This window comes from Falco naumanni, chromosome 19 (genome assembly GCF_017639655.2).
Source record: "Falco naumanni isolate bFalNau1 chromosome 19, bFalNau1.pat, whole genome shotgun sequence".
Lineage (NCBI taxonomy): Eukaryota > Metazoa > Chordata > Aves > Falconiformes > Falconidae > Falco > Falco naumanni.
In genome coordinates, this window is record NC_054072.1 from 828,334 (window position 1) to 851,520 (window position 23,187).

Sequence of the window (23,187 nt, forward strand, 5' to 3'; positions counted from 1 at the left end):
TCTGTTAAAGGTTGCCGAGTTAGCTGCGTGAAATGAGAAGTTATCCCGCGCTTGGAAGGCGAGGTGCTGGGTATCAGCGGAGGAAATGGTTTAGGCTGTGCCACGTCCAAATGAAAATAGCTTTTGTGTCAGGCAGAAGTGCTCTGGGCTGTCAGGAAGAAAACCACCGAGTCTTGAGTTCTCCAGGGTGAGAGAAAGCCAGTTTTATGAGAAAACTTGTTGACTGAGATTCTCCTACCTCCTGCTTTGTTCACTTTGCCTAGTCAATGAATCTTGTGGAGCCCAGCACAAATTTGTGTAGTTCTTTAATAATAACAACAAGGTCAGCAAGAGTAATGACTGAATTTAACAATGACACATGCAACAAACAGAGGGAGTAAAACATCATCGCACAGCACTGGCTGAACTGACAACATGTAATTCAACATCAGAACAGAAGGCTTGTTTATTTTCCTTTGCTGCATCAGCACCACATAGAGCGCAACGTTACTGCCTGGTTACCCTCAAATCTTGCCAGAGCTCTCCGAAGCCAGACACTCCCCCCCTTCCCCAAAATAAACAGTGACAGAAGATGCCTTCACACACCAAGGAGTAGAGAGAGAATCTGGATGACCGCAAAGTTCATGTGGGTGAACACTTCAAAATACAGCCAGCAACAATTTGTAACACTTTAGCAATTAAAAAATCTGAATCTTTGTCAAATGCAGCTGCTTAGTCCTTCAAGGCTGCAAGACACACTGACAGAAAGTTTTGCACGAATGAAAAACAGCGGCAGTAATCAAAGTGACCTCTTTAGAGCAAATGAAACGACTGTATATTTAATGCCGTCAGACATCTGTTTATTGCTGTTTAGACCAGGCTATACAGGAGCACGTGCAACTAGTAAACAGTGAGACCTGCTGAAGTCTTTTGAAATTGCAGAGCAGATGTAGTGCCACTCAACTCCTTTTGATCTAGAATGAACATTTACTTAAAAACTGGCTAGTGTGGACTGATAGCCTGTGTAATGTGTTTCTAGGAAAGTTTTATAGACAGAGAATACATAGGGTACCATATACCCATATATGGTACACCAGCTAATTCAACCACATTTACATAGCATTAATTGCCAGTGGAAGCTGATTTAAAATTCAGGACCAAATTTTCACTCTTGATTGCCACACATTAAGTTCCTAAGTGAATTTCTAGGGACCGGCACAAAAGGAGTAGGATTTTGGAAAGCATGTGCGGTGCTTTTGGGAAGCCACTTTAGCAGCCACATGTAGGTTGATACTAAAGACAAGACCAGGCACAAAGCCCGCCACCAAACCTGCTCTCATTTTTCTGAGAACGTTAGCAAGGGTCCACCAAAACCGACTCACTGGCAGCAGCGTGGGTGCTCTGCTTCAGCACCCAGTTACCCCACACCCGTTTCCTTTGGCTCTACCCACCGCGCTCTGGCCATCTCCCACCCTGGAACGACGTGCAAAACTCTTTGCCAAGGGATCAAGGGAGTGTGTAGCCTGGAGCTCTGGTGCTTCAGTTAATGCTATGTAAAATAGGTATTCGTCACTACAGGAAATATTTGTACATTTATAAAAAAAGCAATACAACCATAAAGAAAAAATACAACAAGCACAGCTTGATACGATAACATGCCATGAAATGTCATTGGCTTTATAATAATTTACTACAACTTGAAAAATGTTCTTTTATCCACAATGGATAGGAAATGCTTCCATCTAACATATGGTAAGCATGCAGTAACAATATGTACAACAAAAAATTTGGAGTTTGTTTTTTATTCATAGACTGGATGATTACATAGGGGCTATTTTAAAATTATGATTTTTATAGCCTGATCTAGGTTTTATTTTGCTTCTTTAATACTGTAGGGTTTTTTTTCCCCCTTAGTTTGTGGAGAATTAAAATTTCTATGTACATCTGCAAGAAGTTAGCTTTAGTCATGCAGTATACACTGCTTTTAGTTTTTTCCCCAACAGCAGGTTTAGATTTATTGGTTAGCCGACTCAAAAAAAAAAAAAAAATCTCAATGCTGTATTGTTGAAAATCGATTTCCTTTCCAAACTTTTTTTGAAATACTGTGGATATGTTAAGAGAAGTATCTATTGATCCTGTATTCCACTATTCCCAGTTTTTACACCTTTCATCGTGAAACCAAATCAGCTATTTAACTAGATCCCATCCATCACAAGAGGGAGTCCAACCACACTTGTGTCAGTGTTAAAGGTTTCCCACTGCCACCTGCCAATCGCAAAGTCGTCTCCTTGAGCTAACTGTGGCCCGTAGCTGATACAGTCTGACAAGAGCGAGTAGCAAACCTGTTGGTTTTGCTCCTAATTGGGAACTGCTCTGTGCTGCCTGCAGACAAAACAGTGTTGTGGGTGAATTCATCAGCCTTTTCGCAGGACAGCCAGCCTTGGCTTCCTGACTGATGTGCTTATCTCACCTAACAGATGACATACTGACCTAGCGGTGGGTAAGGCTGGTGAGTGACATTTAGACCAACTCTGAGTCTCACAGTAAGGGTTTATTCACAAATGCCCTTACCAAAAAGGTCCCAGATCAAGTCTCCACTGAGTCTTTTTCATCTGTTCCCTTTCCTCCTTGAGCATTTTTTTAATTTTTCTTTCTTTTTGCTTTTTTTTTCTTTCTTAAATATTTTTTTTTTGATAGAAAAGCTAGAATTAATATTTCCGACAGCACTGAAGTAAGTACTTGGCAAAGCATTTCTTTATCTGGTAAAAAATTACACAGTTATGAGAACCCTTAGATATTCATAGAACTGCAGCTACAAAGACGGTTTGCCTCTTATGACTTCACAATTCCCAGAGAAAGTCATGTCGTGAGAACTGATCCTGACAGTAAATTAGAGAGCCAGAGGTTTGACGAAGTGCTGAGTGATCTCACCTATTTCTAGCACTGTGTGGCAAAGGCAGGTGCTCAGAAGGTTTGCTATAAAGATAAAAGATGTGCATAGGCAATATTGTGGAATATGGTGGGGGTCCCATGAGGGTGAGGAGAAAGCATGGAGAAATGCAGCCAGTGCATTTCTTGGAGGACTGATTCCCATCCTGCATGTCCGGTGTGTTGATTTTTGCCTTAGTCAACAACTGCTAATAGAAGTGATGTTGTTTATAGTCGACAAGAGTGAGTAAGCACACTGGCTCTTCTTCACTACGAGTTTGGAAGGCATCTGCTACTTATTCAGGAAAGGAAAACAAAAAATACAAATCCATGTGGAAACATTTCTAGGGCAAAAGAATGCAATTTACAGGAAAAACAGAAATGCATCAGTGGTAACCATTTCAAACTGACAATAACAAGGAGCCCAAGCAGACTGGATTTAGAGAAATTGATACACCTAACCTCTTGTTTATACTCAGAAACTTTCCTTTTAAAATGGAAACCAGCATTAAATTACACTGCTAAACTGCAGAGCCATTAACTAGATGGACATAATTAGTCCAAACTGAATGCAAAGACTCTTCTGTCAACCGTACCTTTCCCAGATTCCTTTGCTCAATTTTTATGAAGTCCTCTGTCCCACTGGCAGCGCTGAAGGCTGACCTGTCGTCAATTATTCCTTGTCCTCAGGGAATGGGGTCAAAGCCTCGTGACATACTGACCGGTTTATTTTTTCGTGTAATTTGTTTTCCTAGTGGCACTCCATTTTCATTCACCTGCACTTCCACATACCAACATACGCAAATCCAGACACCAGAGACCTAACTATTCGCCTTTCCAGACCCTCCGAGATGATAACACCTTCCCTTCTCCAGTTTACGGTCCATGGGAACAGCTGCCTGTCAACAATTCTTTTCAGGTTTACAAGGGTTTCTGTATCTGCAGACCTGCTGTTGTCATTATTTGCTGGGCAGCTGGCATGTGAGATGTGATCAGCTTTCTGTCATACCTCGAGTCTCGTACCATGAAGTTTGTGCAGCTGTCTCCAGGTAGCTAGCTGGGATGTCTGCACTTGGAAGAGTCTTCTGCAGTCCTTCCCTGGGGAGAATTGCCTTTCTGGAGAGCTTACTCTAGCTATTCATTCCTTTTTTTTCCCCCAATGTATCCTGGAATCACCATGGTAAGGCACAGGGAAGTGTCGGGGACAAAATGGGGGGAGAGCCTTGCTGGAATGGAACTCAAGTTATCTGCCTTATTTCTGCAGTCTCTTGGCTTTTCTTGCTTCGATAGTTTGGTGGCACTGATGCACAAGGGATTTAAAAAATAAAAGAAAACTAAAGGAGAAAGACGACTACCAAGTCGTTCATTCTGTTGTCACCCATTTCAAAAATGGTCCGGCTTCCTCTAGCCTCCCCCACCCCCCCAGGAAGATGGATGTGATACAGTACTGCTGAAAAAGCCTCTCGAACGCTTGTGGAAGAGACGGGAGCAAGGCCAACCCCCTAGACTGTTGGGCGAGGTGGGGGCCGAGATGGAGGTGGGGCCCGGTTGGGTGGTGGGGCTTGGGGTGGTGGTGGGAGGGGTGGGAGCGTGGAGGACGGGGATGGGGTGTGGGGTGTGGGTGAGCTGGGTGGAGGGGGCGTATAGATGGGAGCTGGGGGTGGGGGGTTGTAGATGGGTGCCGGAGGTGGAGATGACGGAGGGTATGCGTTGTTGAGCGGGTATTTGGGTGGGGCCTCTGTGTTCTTCACTCTGGTGAAGTTGATGCAACGGCCCTAAAACAGAAGAGAAAAAAAGTGGAAAAGCACAGTTACTCACTGAGGCAATGGCAATCGCAGCTGAGACACCTTTGCTGGCTGCGTGCACATCTGATGTCACTTCCAGCATCCCTGGGCACACCGCTTTGTTCCCTCTCTCTCTCAGAGACGGATGTTATGAGAGCAAGTCCCGTGCCGAGCAACCAAGAGGTTAAACCCTGCAACAGCTTTTGTAGGTAGCGAAGGAGGATGAAATTCCTCTCATGCTATTTTCTGACTCCGAGATCTGTAAAGCAGAGCATCAAGTAGTTCAGGTCACACCGAAGCTACAAGAGCTGGCAAGAGCCGTTCCTATTCTTCAGAGCTGGTGTCTGAGTCAGTGCGTGACCTGTGGTCCCTGCCCCTACAGATGCCTCTTCCCAGACCTCAGTCTTAAACTTCTAACAGCAGGAAACCTGGACTTTGCACCTTTGGAGCCTCTCTCTCCTTCAAATACTTGGCTTTTGTGTCCTACTTCTAATCATTTACCAACCAGGCAAAAGGGAAGGTTTGTTTAACTAAGTTTCTTCCTTAGAATTTTTCCTGAAATTCATCCATTCTTCATTAGGATGTCTTGATATTCTAGTGCTCATGAGAAGCCGGTAAACTGCTTTTCTCGCTCTTCGGTGCTAAGCTACAGTTTGTTGTACATTTTTAAACAAAAACCTTTGCCCTCCGAGCTGTTCTCTTTATTTCTCCTAAGTTCCACCTGCGAAAGATCGCACTGTAAATACTCAAATGTCAGAATCAGCACTACTGTACTATGGATTCATTCTTTCAGATATGAAATCATCCAAAAAGGCACTAGAGGGTTTCTGAGTCCATACTTTTTGGATTTGTGAGCATGATCTTATTTTCTGTTTTCTCCTTTCCTCTCCCAAAGTAAATGCTTTTTCCTGGTGAAAAAAATGCCAGATGGAGCGGTGAGCCCATGCAGGCTGGAGCAGATCCGTTGGGGTAACCACATCAGCCAACCCTCTGCATGGCTCTGTACCTTCTCCCTGCTGCACCCAGCCTACGGACAAATGCTCCGCAGAAGAGGGGCCCAAAGTGAAACACGGGGGATGCTGGTAGAAAGGCAGAAGGGTGCTGGAGAAGGGTTTGACAGGGATGAAAAGGAGCTGGCCTGGAAGGGGCTGACATAAAGAGATACAGACAGCTCCTCTCCATGAGCTCTGCCAATTATTATCATCGTGCTCTGTGGATATGAAGAAACATCTGCCTGAGCCTTAGCCGTTCAGCAGAGGAAAGTGGATTCCTCGCCGAAGTGATGAAGTATGCAGAGCAGCCCACAGCTGAGTGCAGGCTGTCTTGTGCAAGCAAAGGTCATTTAAGGAAAACAAAGCGCCTTGAACTGCATCAAGTTCAAGATGAGAGCATCACCTCGGGGCTGCTCTGAGCACAGTGGCAGCTGAGCCCTCTCTGCTTGGCTTGGCCCTGACCTTCTGTCAGCAGGAAGAACCTCTGGCTTCAGCTCAGGCTCTCCTCGAGGAATCAGGCTCTGGGGCAGAGCAGACACCCACTTAACGGTCATGAAAATGCCGATGGTGATGCCCCTCTGTAAGGATTAATGCTCTTGCAGTTACAGCTTGTCCTTGCAGCGTGACAACAGAGGGGAAAAGGAGGAGAAGCCTGACGGCTGCCTGTGCCACCTGACGGAACACTGTGCCACCATTAGCAGTGAGGACACGTTCTCCATCTCTCACACAGGACAAAACACCAATAAAAAATGAAGTGCTGGAGTGGGCAGTGCCCCTGAGCAGAAACACTGCGCTACCTCCACAGCATCCCTGCATCTCTGGTGCTGGCCAAAAAGGGGGCACCATCCAACAGGCAGAGGAAAGCCTGAAATAAACACACTGTTCTCTCACCTCAGAGCATCCCTGGCTCTTTGTGGGCTGGCGTGTCTGCTTTAATGCCATTTTAATGCACTTTGCTGTGATTTTAAGTAAATATTGTGGGGCAGACCTGCTGAGTGAGTGAAGGTTTGAGCCCAAGATTAACTGATTCTACTCAGAATAAAAACCCCATGAGAATGTTTTCCTTGTTCCAGTGCCACATCTCCTGCGATGCAACTTTAGTAGTTTCAGACTATTACTTGCACTAGTTTTGTTTTCTTTATTTATGTTGAGAATAAAATAAACCTGAAAAAAAGCAGCAGTCCAGGAATCTCAGCCAGAGAACAAAAAATTGCGATTGTTTTTCTGTGGAGAGATACTCTGTCTGGATGCTCCAGGGGTGAGGTTATGGTACTGCTGTTCCAAATGGAACTCAGCACCACCCTAAGAGCATTCAAGAAGATGCAGTGAGGCTCAGAAATCTTTGGGTTTGGGGCCAGGGCAGGCTTGAGGACTAAAAGCCATCTAGTACTTACAGCAATGCCCAAGGCACGGTCCAAAAGGATAAGAGAGTACATCTTGTGCATCCTGTGCACTTGCAAAGGTTTGATTTCTTACTGACGAAAACCACCTTGGACAGATCATCAGTGCTATAATCATAAAAAAAGGGGCTAGAAAGTCACACCAATGTATAGCCACAATATGTTTACACTAGTTTTCATAGTCAGCTACAACCTAGCGAGCCTGTGTTCATGAGCTTATTATCCATGGTTAATGATAACTCTTTTTCTCCAGTAATAGGGCTGCTTTGAGATTAGAGAGCTCGCTCTTTTCAAAAGACGTGATTAAGTCTTCACCGTCCTTGATGACTACGCTTTCGCATGGGATTGTTGGACACGCTGTCTGGTTTGAACAAGCAGTTGGACCAGAGTCTGAGCACAAGCCCCTCCGATGCAGACCAGAGTACAGAGAGCACAGGAGCGCCGGCGTGAGAGCCAGCCTTGACCCAGAGCTAGCACAGATGTGGCTGTACTTATCAGATACCTCGTCCCCGTTCCCTCGTGCATTGCACTGGCCTAACTTCAGAGTTCAAATCTTCGTCCCCTCGAAACAGGCTAGAGCGTGCCTTTTTCTCAGCTCAGGCATGCTGTTCCCTATCTCCTCCTATTTCCTTCGCCGCCTGGGTCAGCTGCTCTGCAGGGAATTGACAGCAACTTGTTTGGCAACACACCCTACTGCTGTGCAGGGGGCAGTTCTGCAGGGCAGCCCACGCGTGAAGGGCAGACAGACACACAGTTCAGGCTTTCTCCTCCTTTCCCGTGACCTGACAGACCAAGGGAGTACTTGTGTTTCGTTGCTCGACATTTCCTCACCCATGCAGATGGGGGGAGGGGAGAACGCCAAATAGGAGTTTTCAGTCCAGATGGACTGAGATGGACTTTGGCAGCTATGCTGCCTCAGAGGAGATGGAGAGGCCAACATCTCCTGGGGGAGAAGAACTGTCAGAATGACAAGGAGATATCCAGGAAACAAATTACTGTGCCATAGCACATGAGAGGCAGAAAATGTTCTACTAGTGCCTCGGGTACAAATGTAAAGCAGACCCAGGATGAAGAGAGCTACTTTAACCAAAAAGCTGGATGTTAAACATCTTGTGTCTAGCAATATGATAACAGACACAAAAGTGCAGAGGTTGTGCTAGCCAGAGTGTGACCACAAACAAGTAATCCTAGAGCTGCGGAAGACTCAGCTTTCTCTGAAATCCGTGGCAAGAGATGTGTTTTCCCACCTGCACTTACCAGAAGGGGGCCCTGATTCACAGCTGGGCTTCGTACCATGCAATCGCAATAGAAAAATAAAACATCAGCATCATTGACCTACTCCATGGTTCAGTACTGTTTTATCTGGAAAACTGTCTGGCTGAAGATCAAGTTGGCTGGCTGATCACCCATCCATTCAAGCTTTTACAGGGCTCTCCATTGCCAGCACAGTGCAGTTCATCCCACAGATAACAGAAGTTGACGTGAGCGCTAACAGACCCTCTAAATAAATGGGCCCAAATGCCTGGTTTGGCTTTGGGTTCTGCACACAAAACCAGACCGAGTGCCTGAGGTGCTGCACGTAAGAGGAGTGCAGGATCTCTCTACAATCAGTGGAGACATAAGGACCTTCACATGACTGTGATTTGAGGAGGGTCTCAATGCTCACCAGTTAGCAGCCACTCTTGGCTACCCACCAAGGTTTATCACCTCCTTTGGGTGTCCAAATCGAGATGGGGTGGATGTGGAAGATGGTGGCAGAACATCCAGGAGGCAGGAAGTGAACCCATTGCCACAAAATGCTACTTTGCCTCCTTAAACAGAAGTCACACGCCATCTCAGGAGAAAAAACTCCTTAACCATATTATACCACAGCTTTGAGAATGAGAGGAGCCAATTCTATTAGCCTTCCTAGCAGAGAGACAGTGGTTGGAGATACCGAGTGTACGAACGGAGGGAATTAAACGTGTGTATTAAAAGGCTGCTGTGTTGGACGCCTTGGCTAGGTTTTATTTCCCTTTCTGCAGCCACAACGCTTCAGGGGGGGAGAGTCACAGCTGTGCCTCAGAAGAGACAATTGAAGCAATATGGAGACATTATTAGACCTGAAATTTAGCGGAATCAGCAAAATCAGTGAGGTCAATTCACTCTCGCATTTTATGTTGTTTTTCTAGAGAGTTACTGCTCGCAGGCATATGCATAATGAATTCTGCTTGGAGTGGCCTTGCTCTTTCACCTTCGACAGCTAATTGTCAGGGATGGAGGCAGGGAGCACTGCCTTTAGGACAACAAAGCACTTGGCTGTGGGAGGCTGGTCTCCTCTGACCACGGGCCTCGCCCTGCGAGCTCTTTGGAGTGCTGTAGGGTTGCACACTTGATCCAAGCTTTTCCTTTTGTTCTTCACATCTGGCTGGCGGAGGAGCACTGCCAGGGTTGAAAGAAAAGGGTGGGATGTGGGGTGCGGGGGACATTAGGCTACTGAGGTCATAGCACAGGGTGGCGGTTGCTGAGCGTTCAAGAACACGAGCTGGAGCATTTGTATCTTGGACACGGATCTGGTAAGCAGAGGCACAAAGAGCAGCAGATGCCTCTGCCAAGTTGTGCCCTTTCCTAGGAACTCCACAGACTTCTCCAAGCCACTTCCCACCTCCTCCTGCCTCTCTTTCTGCTTTTATCTGAGTCCGGATACTAACTGGGCAGTCACTTCGAGCACAGTGCACGATGACCTGCCCAGACCTCTACCTGTACAGAGACGCTGACTGGGATTCAGCACATTGAATCCAGCTGCAGGGAGGACGGACCTTTCTCTTGAGACCCTGCGGTATTTCTTTTTTCTCTAACCAGCCAGCCCTCCAGCTCCCATCGCAGCAGGACTCAAACTAGGAGGAAGCTTTTTTTTCTTTGTTTCATTTCAGCTCTGCATTCTGTGGTTCCAGCTGTTCAGGGTGAGGCTCACACAGGCACAGCGGAAAGGTGATTTAGGAAAGGGAAGTCAGTCCCAGAGCAGTGGCATGCCCTTCACGGTCCTGAAAAGGTATCTCTTTAACAAAGGAAGTTGGAGCACATTTTTCTCAAGTGAAGATGAAAAATGTTTCTGTTTCCCTTGGTTTCCTATCAAGCTGGAATTAATACCTGGAAAAGTATTGACATTTTAAGATCATAAAACACTGGGCCTGGCTTCTGAGCTCCTGCGTTTAAAAAGAGATACTGGAAAAGATATGATCCTTAATGTTGTTTTGTATGGGTCATTAGTAATTCAGACTTTCCATAAACAATATCCTGGTTTACCCTGTCGTTACGAGAAAGAGGAGAGAGAAATAAAAAGAAATAGAAACATAAAGAGAAAATACAAAAAAGGAAGAGAGAGAGGGGGAAAAAAGAAATGCAAACCCTACGATTGCGTACCTTATTCTGAACAAAGCACGCACAAAACCTTGTAGGAGATACTAGCCAAATGAATAATAGGCAAACATTAAATATATTAAATAAATGTGAGTTACCACTAGTGTCTGAAAAGAAATGATTTACTAAACCGTAGCTACTTCAAAAGCAAAGCACATACATGGCTGTGAGAAACTAACGCTAAATTCTGCGAGCCAAACCCTCCCTACCAAAGATCCTGGGTGCTTGGTTTGAACCCAGTTCAGAGATGAACTTTCCACAAACATCTGTGAGGGTGACGAGTGGGCAGAGAACAGGAACACAGAGCGGAGAGTCGCAGTGGATGTGATAGCAGCTCTGAGCCCCACGGGGAGAGGAAGGCGGTAACTGGCAACTGCCGGTCTGCAGCCTGCAAGAGCCAAACGGCACAGACAGCTCAAGCTGCCTCTCCTGTGGCTACAGAGAAAATTTGCCTATAGCCAACGTGCTGGGGATCCCCTCTTGTGAAAGTGCTCTTTGCATAGAGTACTTTACAAAACCTCTTTCCAAAAATGCATCCCTTTGTGCCTGGACAAAGGTAATATCGGGGAAAGATCAGGGTGAGAATAATCAATATCTGCTTCCCACCAATATTTTATCACTTGGGAACAGCATCGGTCGGGGAGCTCTTGGGTTCCCAGGGGGTTTTGCTGCTCTGAACCCCTGTCAGGATAACTCCCAAAATCCCAGGTGGGTTCTGCTATGTGGTAGGGTTCTGCGAGATGGAAATATCCCTGCTTGCAAGACCTGAGCTGTGCTGCCTTTTAAATCACACAAGGGTGTCTGGAGACAGTTTTAGGAAACTGCTAAGTAGCTTCTGGGTTTTGTTAGCCAGCCTCTCAGTGAGATCAGTCTGCGTTGAGCGTGCTCGGTAATGCCAGGAAACACTGCCTCCTGCAGCAAGCACACTAATTATACGGCTACCTCTGTATTTGTTAGTCACCAACCAACTATTAAAACTGTCTCATTTCGTGATAAAACATCACCGCAACAAAACCATTCCCATCTGTGTCTCACTGCTAAATACAGAGCTAGAACTCAGCGTTGCTCATAAGACCTACCATTCCCAAGGCATTCCTGCCACCTTGGCCACTCATTAAATAATAAATTGGAGGCTTGACCTATTTTCTCCCAACATTAAAAGGAAGACTTCCATTGATAAGGTCACCACTCCAACAGGGTTCTAATAACCTGGTCTGTTATTGCAGAGGCGGCACTGAAAACTAGGGACTGTTATGGTTTACCTTAAAAGACCTTGTGAGAGGTTCTGGAGAGTGATAAAAATCTGGAGCAAGATCCAGAGTTTTCTGTCAGGTCTCAGTACTACACACCATGTAGATTTGACTTTCTAACTCCCAGGAATAGAGTGGTACAAGATGGCATTTCCTTCTGAGGCCAGTAAGGAGGTGGGATTTACCCCAAATGAAAATGTTAAAAACATCAAAACTAGTAACAAGTAATCTTATACATGGTTGCTGAACTCCAGTTACATCAGAGGCAGTTTCCTACACTGCAGACACGCATCCTGCCTAAATTCAGAAGGAAAAAAGAAGCAGATAAAAACTACCTAACTTTCTTTGATGCCTTGATATGGTTTGGTCTACTCAGAAGTTAAAGCAACGGTTTGTATTTATATGGTTCTGTTCCGTTCAAGCCACCCAAAAGCAGTATACATTGAAGAACAGAGGAAAAAAACCATACTGAACTTTCACAGATCTTCCACAGAATTTGAAATAAGTAAGAGGTTATTTAGAGCATCAGCTCAGTCATGCTGGCTTATGACTAAAGCTCGCATATACCTATGCATATAGATAGCACTGTGCATCTGGGGGCCCCACAGTACAAAGGCTGGTTCTGCCAACTCAACCTCCAGTTGAAATCTTACTCATAGCTTACTCATAACTTCTCATCTGTGCCTGGCTCTTCAGACCTACCACAACCCCGATAATACCCATTGCTCTGCCAGCCTCTGGTTCCTCGTATCTGTAACTACCTAATGCAGGACTGAACCAGCTGGGGAACCTACTAAGAAGAAAACACACAGAGCAAACTCCTCCAAAAAGTGAAACAAGATGATACAGGCTTCTACCTTGCCAAATTTGAGCGTGGGAATGAGCTTAATAGCCTCAGTCTTTGGCTCATGCCAGAGTTCAGGAGCATGGCTCTTTCAGTGATGAGTGGGCATGTGCATGTCAGCAAACAGGCCTGATTACTTTTGCAGGAGCTCGTTTTGGCTTATTTACTCTGTGGGATGGGTGTCATTTCCAGGAAGATCTGGTCACTCTTCCCATTGTCTTTCTGGAAAGAGGTAGCTAGTCTTGGAGAAATGCTGAGTGACACATCAAAGGCGCTGCCTCATACAGGATCGTAATCTTTCATCTGGAGGTTGAATAACAAAGCCTACTGGGTATGAGGAAAAGAGAGAAAAATTCAAATGAAAAATGAAACACGTTATTTTGGCAGCAATAACTGGAACAACTAATCAAGGGCAGTGGTAAACATCCCTCTGCAGAGGAAGAAAGAGCCTGCAGGATCCTGCAGCCTGCGGAAATCAGCGAGCTGGGGAGGATTTCTCTGGGTGCACTTTGCCTTTGGGCAAAGAAGACAGGGCACGGTTCAGGACTGGATCTTTCACAATGTAAACATGGGAAGAACACAACTCAGTGGCTGTTTTCATGTTACATGACTCAGGAAAACTCTCCTGTGCTAGGGCAGTGCTCATGGCTCGAGGAAATGGGAATTACTGTCCGCTGAATATTGTCCTACTACTATTTAGTGAGAAATCCCACCCCTGCAATCCCTGTTTTCTAGATTTGCCTTGCTTTCTGAGGCAGATCTCTGACCGTCAACGTCAAAGGCACAACCTTGTAATTCTGTCTGGGCGAAGTTTTGCCCTGGATCGAGATATGACTGGGATGCTCCCCTTTATGAGCTGGCTACTCCCTGCTGCAGAAACAGCATTCCAAAGCCAGCTCGGGCAGTTCAAGAGCAGCTCTGTACTTTGCTTTTATAGTACCGAGCAGTCTGCTTTGCAGTAGTCCTGCAAGCTGATGAGCAGATCACTGGGCTTTTGGCTTCGAAGCTGTTAGTTCCAGGAAAAACAGCTAATGTTTAGGTTAACTTTTCCATGGCTATTAATGGAAAACCACACCGCAACAGTATGTGCGGAAAGGTTACAATTTTGTTCTTAAGCTCCGCAGCCTATCAACAGGGATCTGCTAGCTCAGAGTTAATAATGAGTTAAACAAGAGCTCCTTATTAGCGCCTGTGCATTTCTGAGTCTGCAGAAAGAAGAATCACCAAGCAAGGAGCAACGCAGCAGTCTACAGGTGTGTGTAGGGGGGTGACTTGGGAGTCCACACGGCTGGTTTTACTCTCAGGTCTGCAAAAGGGTCTAGTGTTTAAAGCAAGGAATCTGAAATTCTATTTCCTGGTTCCTGTTCTTTGTTTCTATTCATGACACTACGAAACAGCATGGTGTGAAATCAGACAGTTACCTTAAATCTGAATTTCCTCATCTCTAATATAGATTCCTAATCCAAAATAAGAGATGACCCAGGAGACTTTCCAGGATGATAGGTTTTGCTCGTGTGCTTTGAGAACTTCATAGTTAATTAGCAGTACGTAGCCCTTCCATTACTATTATTACTATAGTAATATCCACATTGCTATTCATCTTGGCTACTCTATAATGAAACAGACTTCATGACTTTCAGTGACCTCACTGGAGGATTGTGTGGCAAAATTTGATCCTCAGTATCCAACTATGAACAAATAATTACAGCTCTGGGGATGTTTTCACTGGATTTGTACATTCCAAGCAAAGGCCCAGGCTAACTGCTACATACCTTCTGTATTTTTTGATATAGCTCTAATAACGCAGCCTTAAGTTTAAAACAGTAATCCTGTGCGCCAGCAATACTTAATGGGCTTTACAGTTCCTGATGAACCTGCTAACGGCTGAGTTTATTACAAGTGTGTCACGGCTGATGACCAGTCACTGGTGCTAACACTGACATAAATGACACCCTGTGGTCTGTAAGTCCCTGGTGGCACAGGGCGGGACGTTGGCCATGACTTACCAGGTATAGGTGCCTACTGCTGGTAGGGACATGCAGGAAGGGGTTCTTCGTTACTGGTAGCCCTGCACTCCTCTTTGAAAAACTCCAGGCTTTGCATATCCACTCGCCTCGGGCGAGGGGTGGCACACACAGCACAGGACCTGCAGATTTTGGCAGGATGCTGATCACAGCAGAGGTAAGAGGGAGAGCTGAAGCCCTGGCAGCAGAACAGCATTACGCAAAGCACTATAAGGCCAGCTGGAGCTAAACTGGCCACCCACACAGGGTGGTTGCTGCCCTGCCACACACCACCGTGTCACTTTATGGCTCTTCCTAAATGCCGCTTACATGTTTGGAATTTGGGTGTGCATTAACAAAAACGCACCGGGAAGCAGGGCTCTGCAGTTGTTAGGCTGACCAGAGAAGTGTGGCTCTACCACTACCAATGTTATGCTTCAACCTGTCTGTTGTGTGACACACAGGCACAGTGTGAGCCGCTCCGCCGACTGTCCCTCTCCCAGATCCACTGTGCCTTTGGCTTCACAGCTTTCACCCTCACTCTTCAGTCTGACACTGTTTGCCCTTTTTGCACTTCATGCAGGATATTTGCCTGGAGTGCTGCAGGTACCATGTGCTCGCACATCCAGGATGGGGGCCTGACCAGGGAAAGCCAAGGATGGAATTAAGCTGTAGTGTAAGTCATTCCTTTCTGTGCCTTGGACTACAGGTAAAGCATCTGCTGTCAGTGCTTTTGTTTCTGGGTGGCTTTGCATGCCTAGCAAGTCTCTGATGACCCTCCGATGGCTGATGTAAGACCTAGGGTTCCCCTCACAAGTTTTCAGCACAGATGGACACAGACACAGTCCAAGTTTTTCAGCTGGGGCTGCTGCTTATTTTCAGGAATTTACTGCAAGCCCACTGGAAACAATGACCTCGCTTTCCCATAAGGATAAGGAGAGTAAGTCCAGCCCACTGCTGGAAGCTGCATGAAGGAAACACAAAACAAATGCAACATCAACATTCACTCAGCAAGAAACATGCATGGGAGAGATGGATTTTCTAGGCATCTGTCACAAGGTGATTCTGCATCAAAATCCTATTCTTTCTGTTGTAAGTTTCACGCCCTATGTTTTTACTGATTTCTAAGAACCTAAAGACCTACTGAACAAATTCGTAATATGTTCTGTGAGAATTTACATACTTAAACACTTTTCTGCATCTGGTCTCCTTGGTTCTGCAATCCCACCGCCGTAACAGTGTTATTACACTCCATGTAATATGCACATCTCCAGTAAGGGTTTTACTCCAAGTAATTTCATTTACCCCACAGCCGCAGAGCTACTTACTCCATGCAGAGGAAACTTTGAACTATGGTGTTCCATTGGCTTGTTTCGCCTTCTGCTCTTTAAAACAAACTAGGAACCCCTCTTCTTTCTCAGTTCCTTATAGCAAAGGCTGCCCTTTCCATGAGCCCCACACAGGAATATCCTCAGAGTAGAGAGCCTGCCCAGTCCCTCACTGCTCTGGAAATCTCAAGTCAACACTTAAGTAGGCTAATTTCTTGCCTCAATTAAAATCACACTTTACAGGAGAGCTCAGCACTTGTGATCATTATCACTGTACTAAAATTCGGACAAACCCTGTTTCGTATAGTTTCTCAGAGGAGCAAAATGCAGTTGTGTGCTTGGGGCTAGGGAGGATGGGAAGGAAAGAGGAACTGCAGTGGGAACACAAGCATCTGCCTTTGTATCAAGAGAGGAGGTGGTACTGCTTAGATGAAGAAACCCACATCATTATCTAACTGCTTGCACCTAGGTATCTGTCCTCTGGCAAACAAAAATATATTCTGCAAATTTTGCACAGTTAGACACACCGGACAGTCTGATTCCCTGTCCCACTACTCCAGAAGGACTAGTTGCTCTGACCCAGCAAGAGTTTTGCAGGCTCCCCCTCCTATGGCTCGATCACCAGAGGCAGTGCCTGCTCCAGGCTCTGACACACATGTACATGTGCGTGCACACACACACACACACACACACACACACACACTCAGTTTTGGCTAGAACTCTGCACTGCTCCTTCTTGGGAAGCCACCTGGGAGATGTGCTGAGGGAGAACAAACCAGCAACAAAAGTTGTTTCTTGTGGTTTAAGTGCATTTGTGTGCATAATGTGTGCATTAAGTGCATTTGAACTGCACTAATAGATTACTGCAGCTAGCGCTGTAGATCCACTGTTTAACATTCAGATAAATTAGTACTGCCACATTGTCTCAGGGTTTCTCACTCCATCTGTCTATCCTTGCTCTCGCCCTTTGCCTCTCACAAGGCTGAGATTCTGGTTTTGGTTTACACCTTCAACAGCACCTGGGACAATGGGTTTGATTTAAGGTGATGCCTGGAGCATATGAACACACCACTATAACGAACAAGGAGCAAGGCTCCAGGCTATGTGGCAGCATTGTCCTCTTCTTAGTTTAGATTTAATTCCTTTCTATTTCAGCACTGTGTGGGAAGTGAGAGACAACTAGTTATTTCTCAGATAGGTCTTTGCAAGTACACAGCTTTCTCCACAAGACAGGGAAAGCTGTGGAAAGGAGACTTCGTTTCCTGAGATTGCGAATTTGCCAGACAGAAAAAGACATTCACATTCCTCCAACAGTACAGCAGCCAGCGCTAACCTCCTCTGTGAAACACCTGATTACAGTAGCGAAAGGTTATTCAGGTTTTTCAAAGCATAAGAATGGACAGGGAAGAGGGAAATTTTATTGTAATGTAGTGACAATTCAGGCTGGTTTTTTCCTCCTCTGCATTTTTTAGCCACAGTGGTGATTGCCCACTCAGCTAGGAGTGCTCAGGAGGGCTGTCCCATGAACTGAGGACCAAGTCTGCTGACACAGGTGCCAGAGATGGCATGTGGACAGACTCGGTAAAGCTAGCTCCTAGTTCCCACCGAGCTTCCTCTGGTAACACCTCAGCCTGCAAAAGAAAAATGAACCCTGGCACACCGTGTAAGAAACACTGCTGGACTTCTGCTTTCAACTATCTAAGCATCGCGCAGGTCTACAACAGACAGACCTGAACACCCAAACCCTGCGCCTCTGTACTGTCAGCATCATGTTGTGACCATGTCACCCCACAGGCCACTGTGCAAACCTAGACAGGTACTTGCAAACAGAACTGTCCCTGCCCACAGCCATGACTGTTGCTAGTCCTTTAAATTTATTACTGAGTTCCAGCCTTCATTTTCACCATTTGGGAAAGAAAAGACATTGGATTAGCCTCATCAAGAAGACAGGAAAAGCCTCTGAGAAATGGAAGGTGATGAAGTAGCTCAGTCAAGGTCACTGTGTGTCACCAGCAGAGACCAGAGCAGCTCTAGGTTTCGACTCCCAGTCTGGTGCCCAGACCTCAGATCTCCCCGTATATGAGAACAGCCCACAGACTTCCAGCTCAGTTAGACATCTTAGATCCAGAATTATAATAGCAGGATGCAAATGAAAAGAGCTATCCATTACTAGGCTTAAGACTTGCAGAACATTATGGGCTGGGGGTTCGACAGCTCTTCGCTGTCCCCTGTTGCACAGCTGTGCAAAGGCAGAGCCTCGGTCAGCAGCCCTGGGGTGCGTGCTCCAGTGGTTCTCCAGAAATGCCATGGGACTTTACATGCAGGAGCAAGTCCTTGCTTTGCAGAATCTGGCCCTTTACAAAAAAGGGTCAGTTGGGACGAAGCCCGATATAATGCAGAGTGGTCATCTGAACTCCTTAGGCTGCACAAAACATTCACAGCGAAGCCTGAAATCAAGTTAGTTTGAGGTTTTGGCATTTCAGTGCAATATAAAAACATTAGCAGGATCGTCAAGGCAGAGGGAGTTTTGTAAACTTTTGTTAAAAATCAGTGCTTTTCTGTAGTGAAGATTCATGCAACTTGGCTATAAATTTGTCTCATTTCATACCCTGACTGTTCTGTTTGTATTAAGATCATTTTTTTATGTCAGCACGCACACACACACACACACATTCTTCCTCTCATAGTAAAAAGAACAATTGCAATTACTTTAATGGGCACATTTTCATGTATTCTGTAGCCTCATCCTTTGGTCATAGCTAACCACAATTTGTACCAGAACTGTATCACTGAGATCTAACAAGATATGTGCATATGTGATTTCACCAGTAAACTTGCAACATTATACTAGTTTTGGAAAAAGCTCCTCCCCCTGCATCATCGTTAATTTAGGTAGGATACATCTTTACACATAATTACAGTTTTGTTACACTTTTTCTCCATATTTATGCCCACCTATATTCACCTATACAAACACAACATAAAAATGCAATAATGCTATGCAATAAAAATTTAAAATATAATTTGCTCCCAGATTGAGATGGTCCTGGCCAAGTCTGAGCTTGAAAAACATTTTAATAATCTTCTCATAAATCCCTGACAGAACAATGTTTATCAAGGAAATGCAACTGACACTTTGAAGTGACACTAATTATTTGGAGCCTGTGTTTTGTGAGCAATTTGCATAAACAAGCATTCCCTTACTCTGTTATAAAAGCGATAAAGTTTTCTGGAAAATATATGTTTTTTTACATCACCCCATCTGATGATGTTTCAAATGTAAAAATAACCTCATTAATGCTGACAAGAATGCAAACCTAGTCTCTTGAAAATGTGAGAAGACCACAGGAATCCCATGTGACTCTGACTTCCTTGCCTTATTGGAAACATCTGTGTCTGTTGGTAACTTCAGATCATTTCCAGGTCTGACTCCATAAAAAGAATTTCACAACCTTTTCGTGCATCTCAGCCTCTCTGGGTGCACTTCAAAACAGGTCCTGAACATCCCTCTCTTTTCCTTTTGCTTTGGGGTAAAAGATGCACTTTTAAGAGCCTTCGGCAAACCAGACCAAAGCTTGCTTCATGGTTTCTTCTTGAAAATGCAGATGGGCATGTGGCCAGTTGTGTCACAGATGTAACAACCTGCTGACCAGGAGCTGTTGCCAATATCTAGAGCCATAGCTCTGACGGAGCAGTAAGGCTAAGGCTGGCTCAGGCTGCTGCCACGCTACGAGCAGGCATCCTTTCTGGCAGTTCTCCCTGAAGAGGTCTCAGCTCTCTGATGTCCAGAAAGATCTAGCCCTGTATCTGGAACTTACTATTCAGTTATTTCTTTAACTGTACCTTTTGCAGCGAAGAAACAGTCCTAGTACATGGCATCGCAACCTTGATTAAAGGGTTTGGGGCATGGACAAGAGGCAGGGATAAGAGTTTGTCTGAGGTCACAGAGAGGACTGGAATCTGAGCTTCAGTCCCCACATGATCCACTGCTATGTATATAAATTGCAAATTTATTAGTCACGACCCTTGAACCAATGGCTTGTTACAGACTAATGTGAGCCTCAGGGCAGGGGACATCTTTCTTGACAATTGGTATGGTACCTAGGAGGCTGTGTGGGCTACAGCAGATAAACAGTAACGTTAGTCAACACAGTGAAGCTGAATCCGTGTTTCGTTCAATGCAAGCAATCTTTTTGAACAGCTCAGCTAATGTGCTGGCAGTGGATAAAGTAACTGATTACAGCAAGGGATTGCTTATATATGAAGATGATGTAACCCTGGGATTAAGTCCAACTCCTTCACAGGCTCCAAAGCAAACAGAGATGCCTTTCAGTTATTTTTCTTCTGGCTACACTTTTTGATGTTGACCAGTGGGTGAATTAAGGTGCCCATTTGACAGCACCAAGAGCTGAAATCTGTCTCTTTCTTTGCTTCAGGAAAGAGAAGAAATGAGGTACAAATTGCTTTCAAAACTCCTCCTTGCAGCTTTTTGGAATATCAGACGGTCAAAGGCTTCTGTCTGCAAATTTCAGGCTCCTCTTTACTAGCCATAAATTTTGCCCGCCAGGCTTTGAATATTTCTCTAGCCTGAGAATGCACCACGTGGTGAGTTTTTTATCTGGTGGCTCCGTTTGAGACTGCTGGTTACTGTAAGATGCTTGGCTAATCACTGGTTCTCTCATTCCCAGGGCATGTCCATGCTGTAAAGACTGCTATGGCTGGCAGCTTGTACGCAGCTGGCAGCATGGGCACGCTAGTGTGCTGCTAAGTAACTCTGAAGTATTTATTCTGCTTGTGTCATGAAATCTACACTGAGTGGCTGCACGGTATGATTGAGACGGAGCTTGTTAGTCTGGAACTCCTCTGTGTGACTTTACACAAACCAGAGTGCCCAGCCTCCACTGCCCAGCGTTCCTGCAGAGGACCTGCGACAGGAGTGATGGGTGGCCTGGTCCCCTACGGTGCAGCAGATAGCATACAGGGCAGCACCCTGTGAAAGTCTGGCACCGGGATGAAGTTAGGCAGTCTGGAAAAAGCTGGCAAGCAGGAGCTGCCCTGCCTTGTGCAGCAATACCTCGAAGCCCTGCATCTGACTGCCTGAAGCTTCCCATCTTCTGCAACTGGCCAGGCAAGGTTTACAGCAGTGCACTGGGGCTGAAGTGTCAAACCGCCTGTGCCTCCGCGCCTCCGCTTTAAAGCCACACGACAGGCTTGGAGTTGTCGGTACCAGCTCTGATGGGCCCCTCTGCTGACAAGCTGGGTAGAGCCCTCCTTCATGTACACTTCCCAGTAGAACAGGATCAAATCCAAATCGGCCAGTGAACAGTTATGAAAGCCCACAGACCTGCCACTGAAGATTCTGCAACTTGGTGAGGACCAAGTCTGTCCTTGCTGTGGCCCTGGTCTGCGCTGCCTGGCCCAAAGGAATGATTTGGAATCACATGGAGAGGCCACAGGAATTTCCAGCTGAGCTTACCACTGTCAAAATGGCTCTTACAGCTCTACCCCACCGGCTAATCTTCGGCTGGTGTAGGGTTTGCCAGCACTACACGTGGCTGGGAGAGCATCTAGGTGCCTGCGTGTGAATGTGCAAGGCTCCTGGGTGTGAACGTTCTCCTTAGTGCTGCACTTCCCATCTCCTGCACTAGGACCATCTAAGCCAGTTGGATACAGCCAGCTGGCCTCAGTCTGCACGTCAGGTCAAGGTGGTGACATGCCGTACCTCAGAGCACTGTGTCAAAAGACACCTTCCTCACACTAGCTGTCAGCCGTCGGACCTCCCAGGCGCTTGGCCGTGTTCCTGGCATGGGACCAGGTGTCTAACTGTGTCTGCTAAGTGACCCAGTGCACAGCCCACCTCAAAAGTGGTCCTGTCTTTGGACAGCAAAGGGTTGAAATGCTGCTGCTGTGAGTGTTGTTGCAAGCCGGAGAGATGCCAAGAACTATGTCCTAGGTTGGATGAAGGAAATGATGAACAGATTACTGAACTTGTTTTATCAAACATCCACTTCAGAGGAAGGGCTGTGTTTATAAATCACCCAGAGGCCCTCTCATTGTGGTCCTGGTGAAAAGTCTCCAAGCTAATGGCAGGGATTAGATCCAAGCTCATCAAAACCAGCCCTGGCTTCCTGGGTGGGGGATTCCAGCCACACAGTTGTTTGCACGGGTAGAAATTTCCCATCATTTCAGTGCAATGCATCCACTCCTCTTCTTTTGCAACACTGTTCTAAGGACATAGGTTTCATTTTGAAACAGTTTTCTGTGGAATTGCTCCTTTTCCTTGGTATTTTTTCTTGCAAGGAAAGCAAACTGCTCACCCTGGCTCAGGACTGTCTGCACTGAAGGCACTGACAGCTGCAGTCAACGCTGGCAGATGTTTCCAGGCTGCTGTCCCCATCAGTTCAGCACTGACCTTCCCACTGGATTCCCAACCACACCAGAACAGTAGCGTGTTTTATGAGATAATATGTCATGTTTGCTGACTTGGGAGAAGCCACTGGCCTTAAAGTAGCCTGAATCACACCACCGTTGTATCCTAAGGTTTGGGCACGCATTTAAATTTCTCATAGAACAACAGTGGCACAGAGAAAAATAAAGGGAGATTGGCAGCAATCAAATAGAGTCTTCTTATTTTGAGAGGTGCAAATTTTGCAGCTATTTTTGCAACGTTTTGCTTTTCATTTTGACTAATCTGTCTCCCAAGGCACAGTTGTAGTTTGTGGTCGTTTAGTTAGCAGCAACATTGCCTTATCCCTTCCCAGTCCCTTGCACCGAAGCCTCTAAATATTGTAAAGCCAGCCGTCCTTACCCCCAGCTCTGGTAAAATCACTTTCTATGTCTACAAAGGAGAAAGTGAAGTATGACAGACTAAAACCAGCATCCAAATCGTGAGCAATGTCTGTAACAAGATGGGAGATGACTCAGGAATCACAAAGCTGAACCCAGTGCTTGAAAGCTAGATTCCTCTCCCTGCTTTAAATCTGAAGTAGGGAAACAACCCCCACACACATTTTTGCTGAATAGGGGAGGGGAAAACCCTACCTAATTCTGCCATTTCAGCTGTATAAACTAATTAAAGTAATTTCAGTGTTTTACAGTGTGTCCTTATGTTGGTTTTGCCTGGACTGTTGGGGGTGACGTCACCTGTTAGTTATGTCACTACTATAAAGGAATAAACATGAACTGCTTGCTTAAGTCTGAAAGTGATTAAAAACATCAAGAGGATCACACGTGGTTATTCAAAGACAACAAACACTCGGGATCATAGTTTTGTTTACACA

At 45.7% G+C, this 23,187-nt stretch overlaps 1 protein-coding gene across 1 annotated transcript in view; it reads right to left on the reverse strand.

Annotated features, from left to right (window-relative positions):
- Positions 1–288: 288 nt before the first annotated feature.
- ANTXR1 (ANTXR cell adhesion molecule 1) overlaps positions 289–23,187 on the reverse strand; it is a 111,135-nt gene continuing 88,236 nt past the window's right edge. Inside the window, exon 18 of the mRNA XM_040618155.1 lies at positions 289–4,682. Within this exon, the coding sequence (XP_040474089.1) occupies positions 4,410–4,682 (273 nt within the window). The 3' untranslated portion in view covers positions 289–4,409. The remainder of the gene's footprint in view (positions 4,683–23,187) is intronic.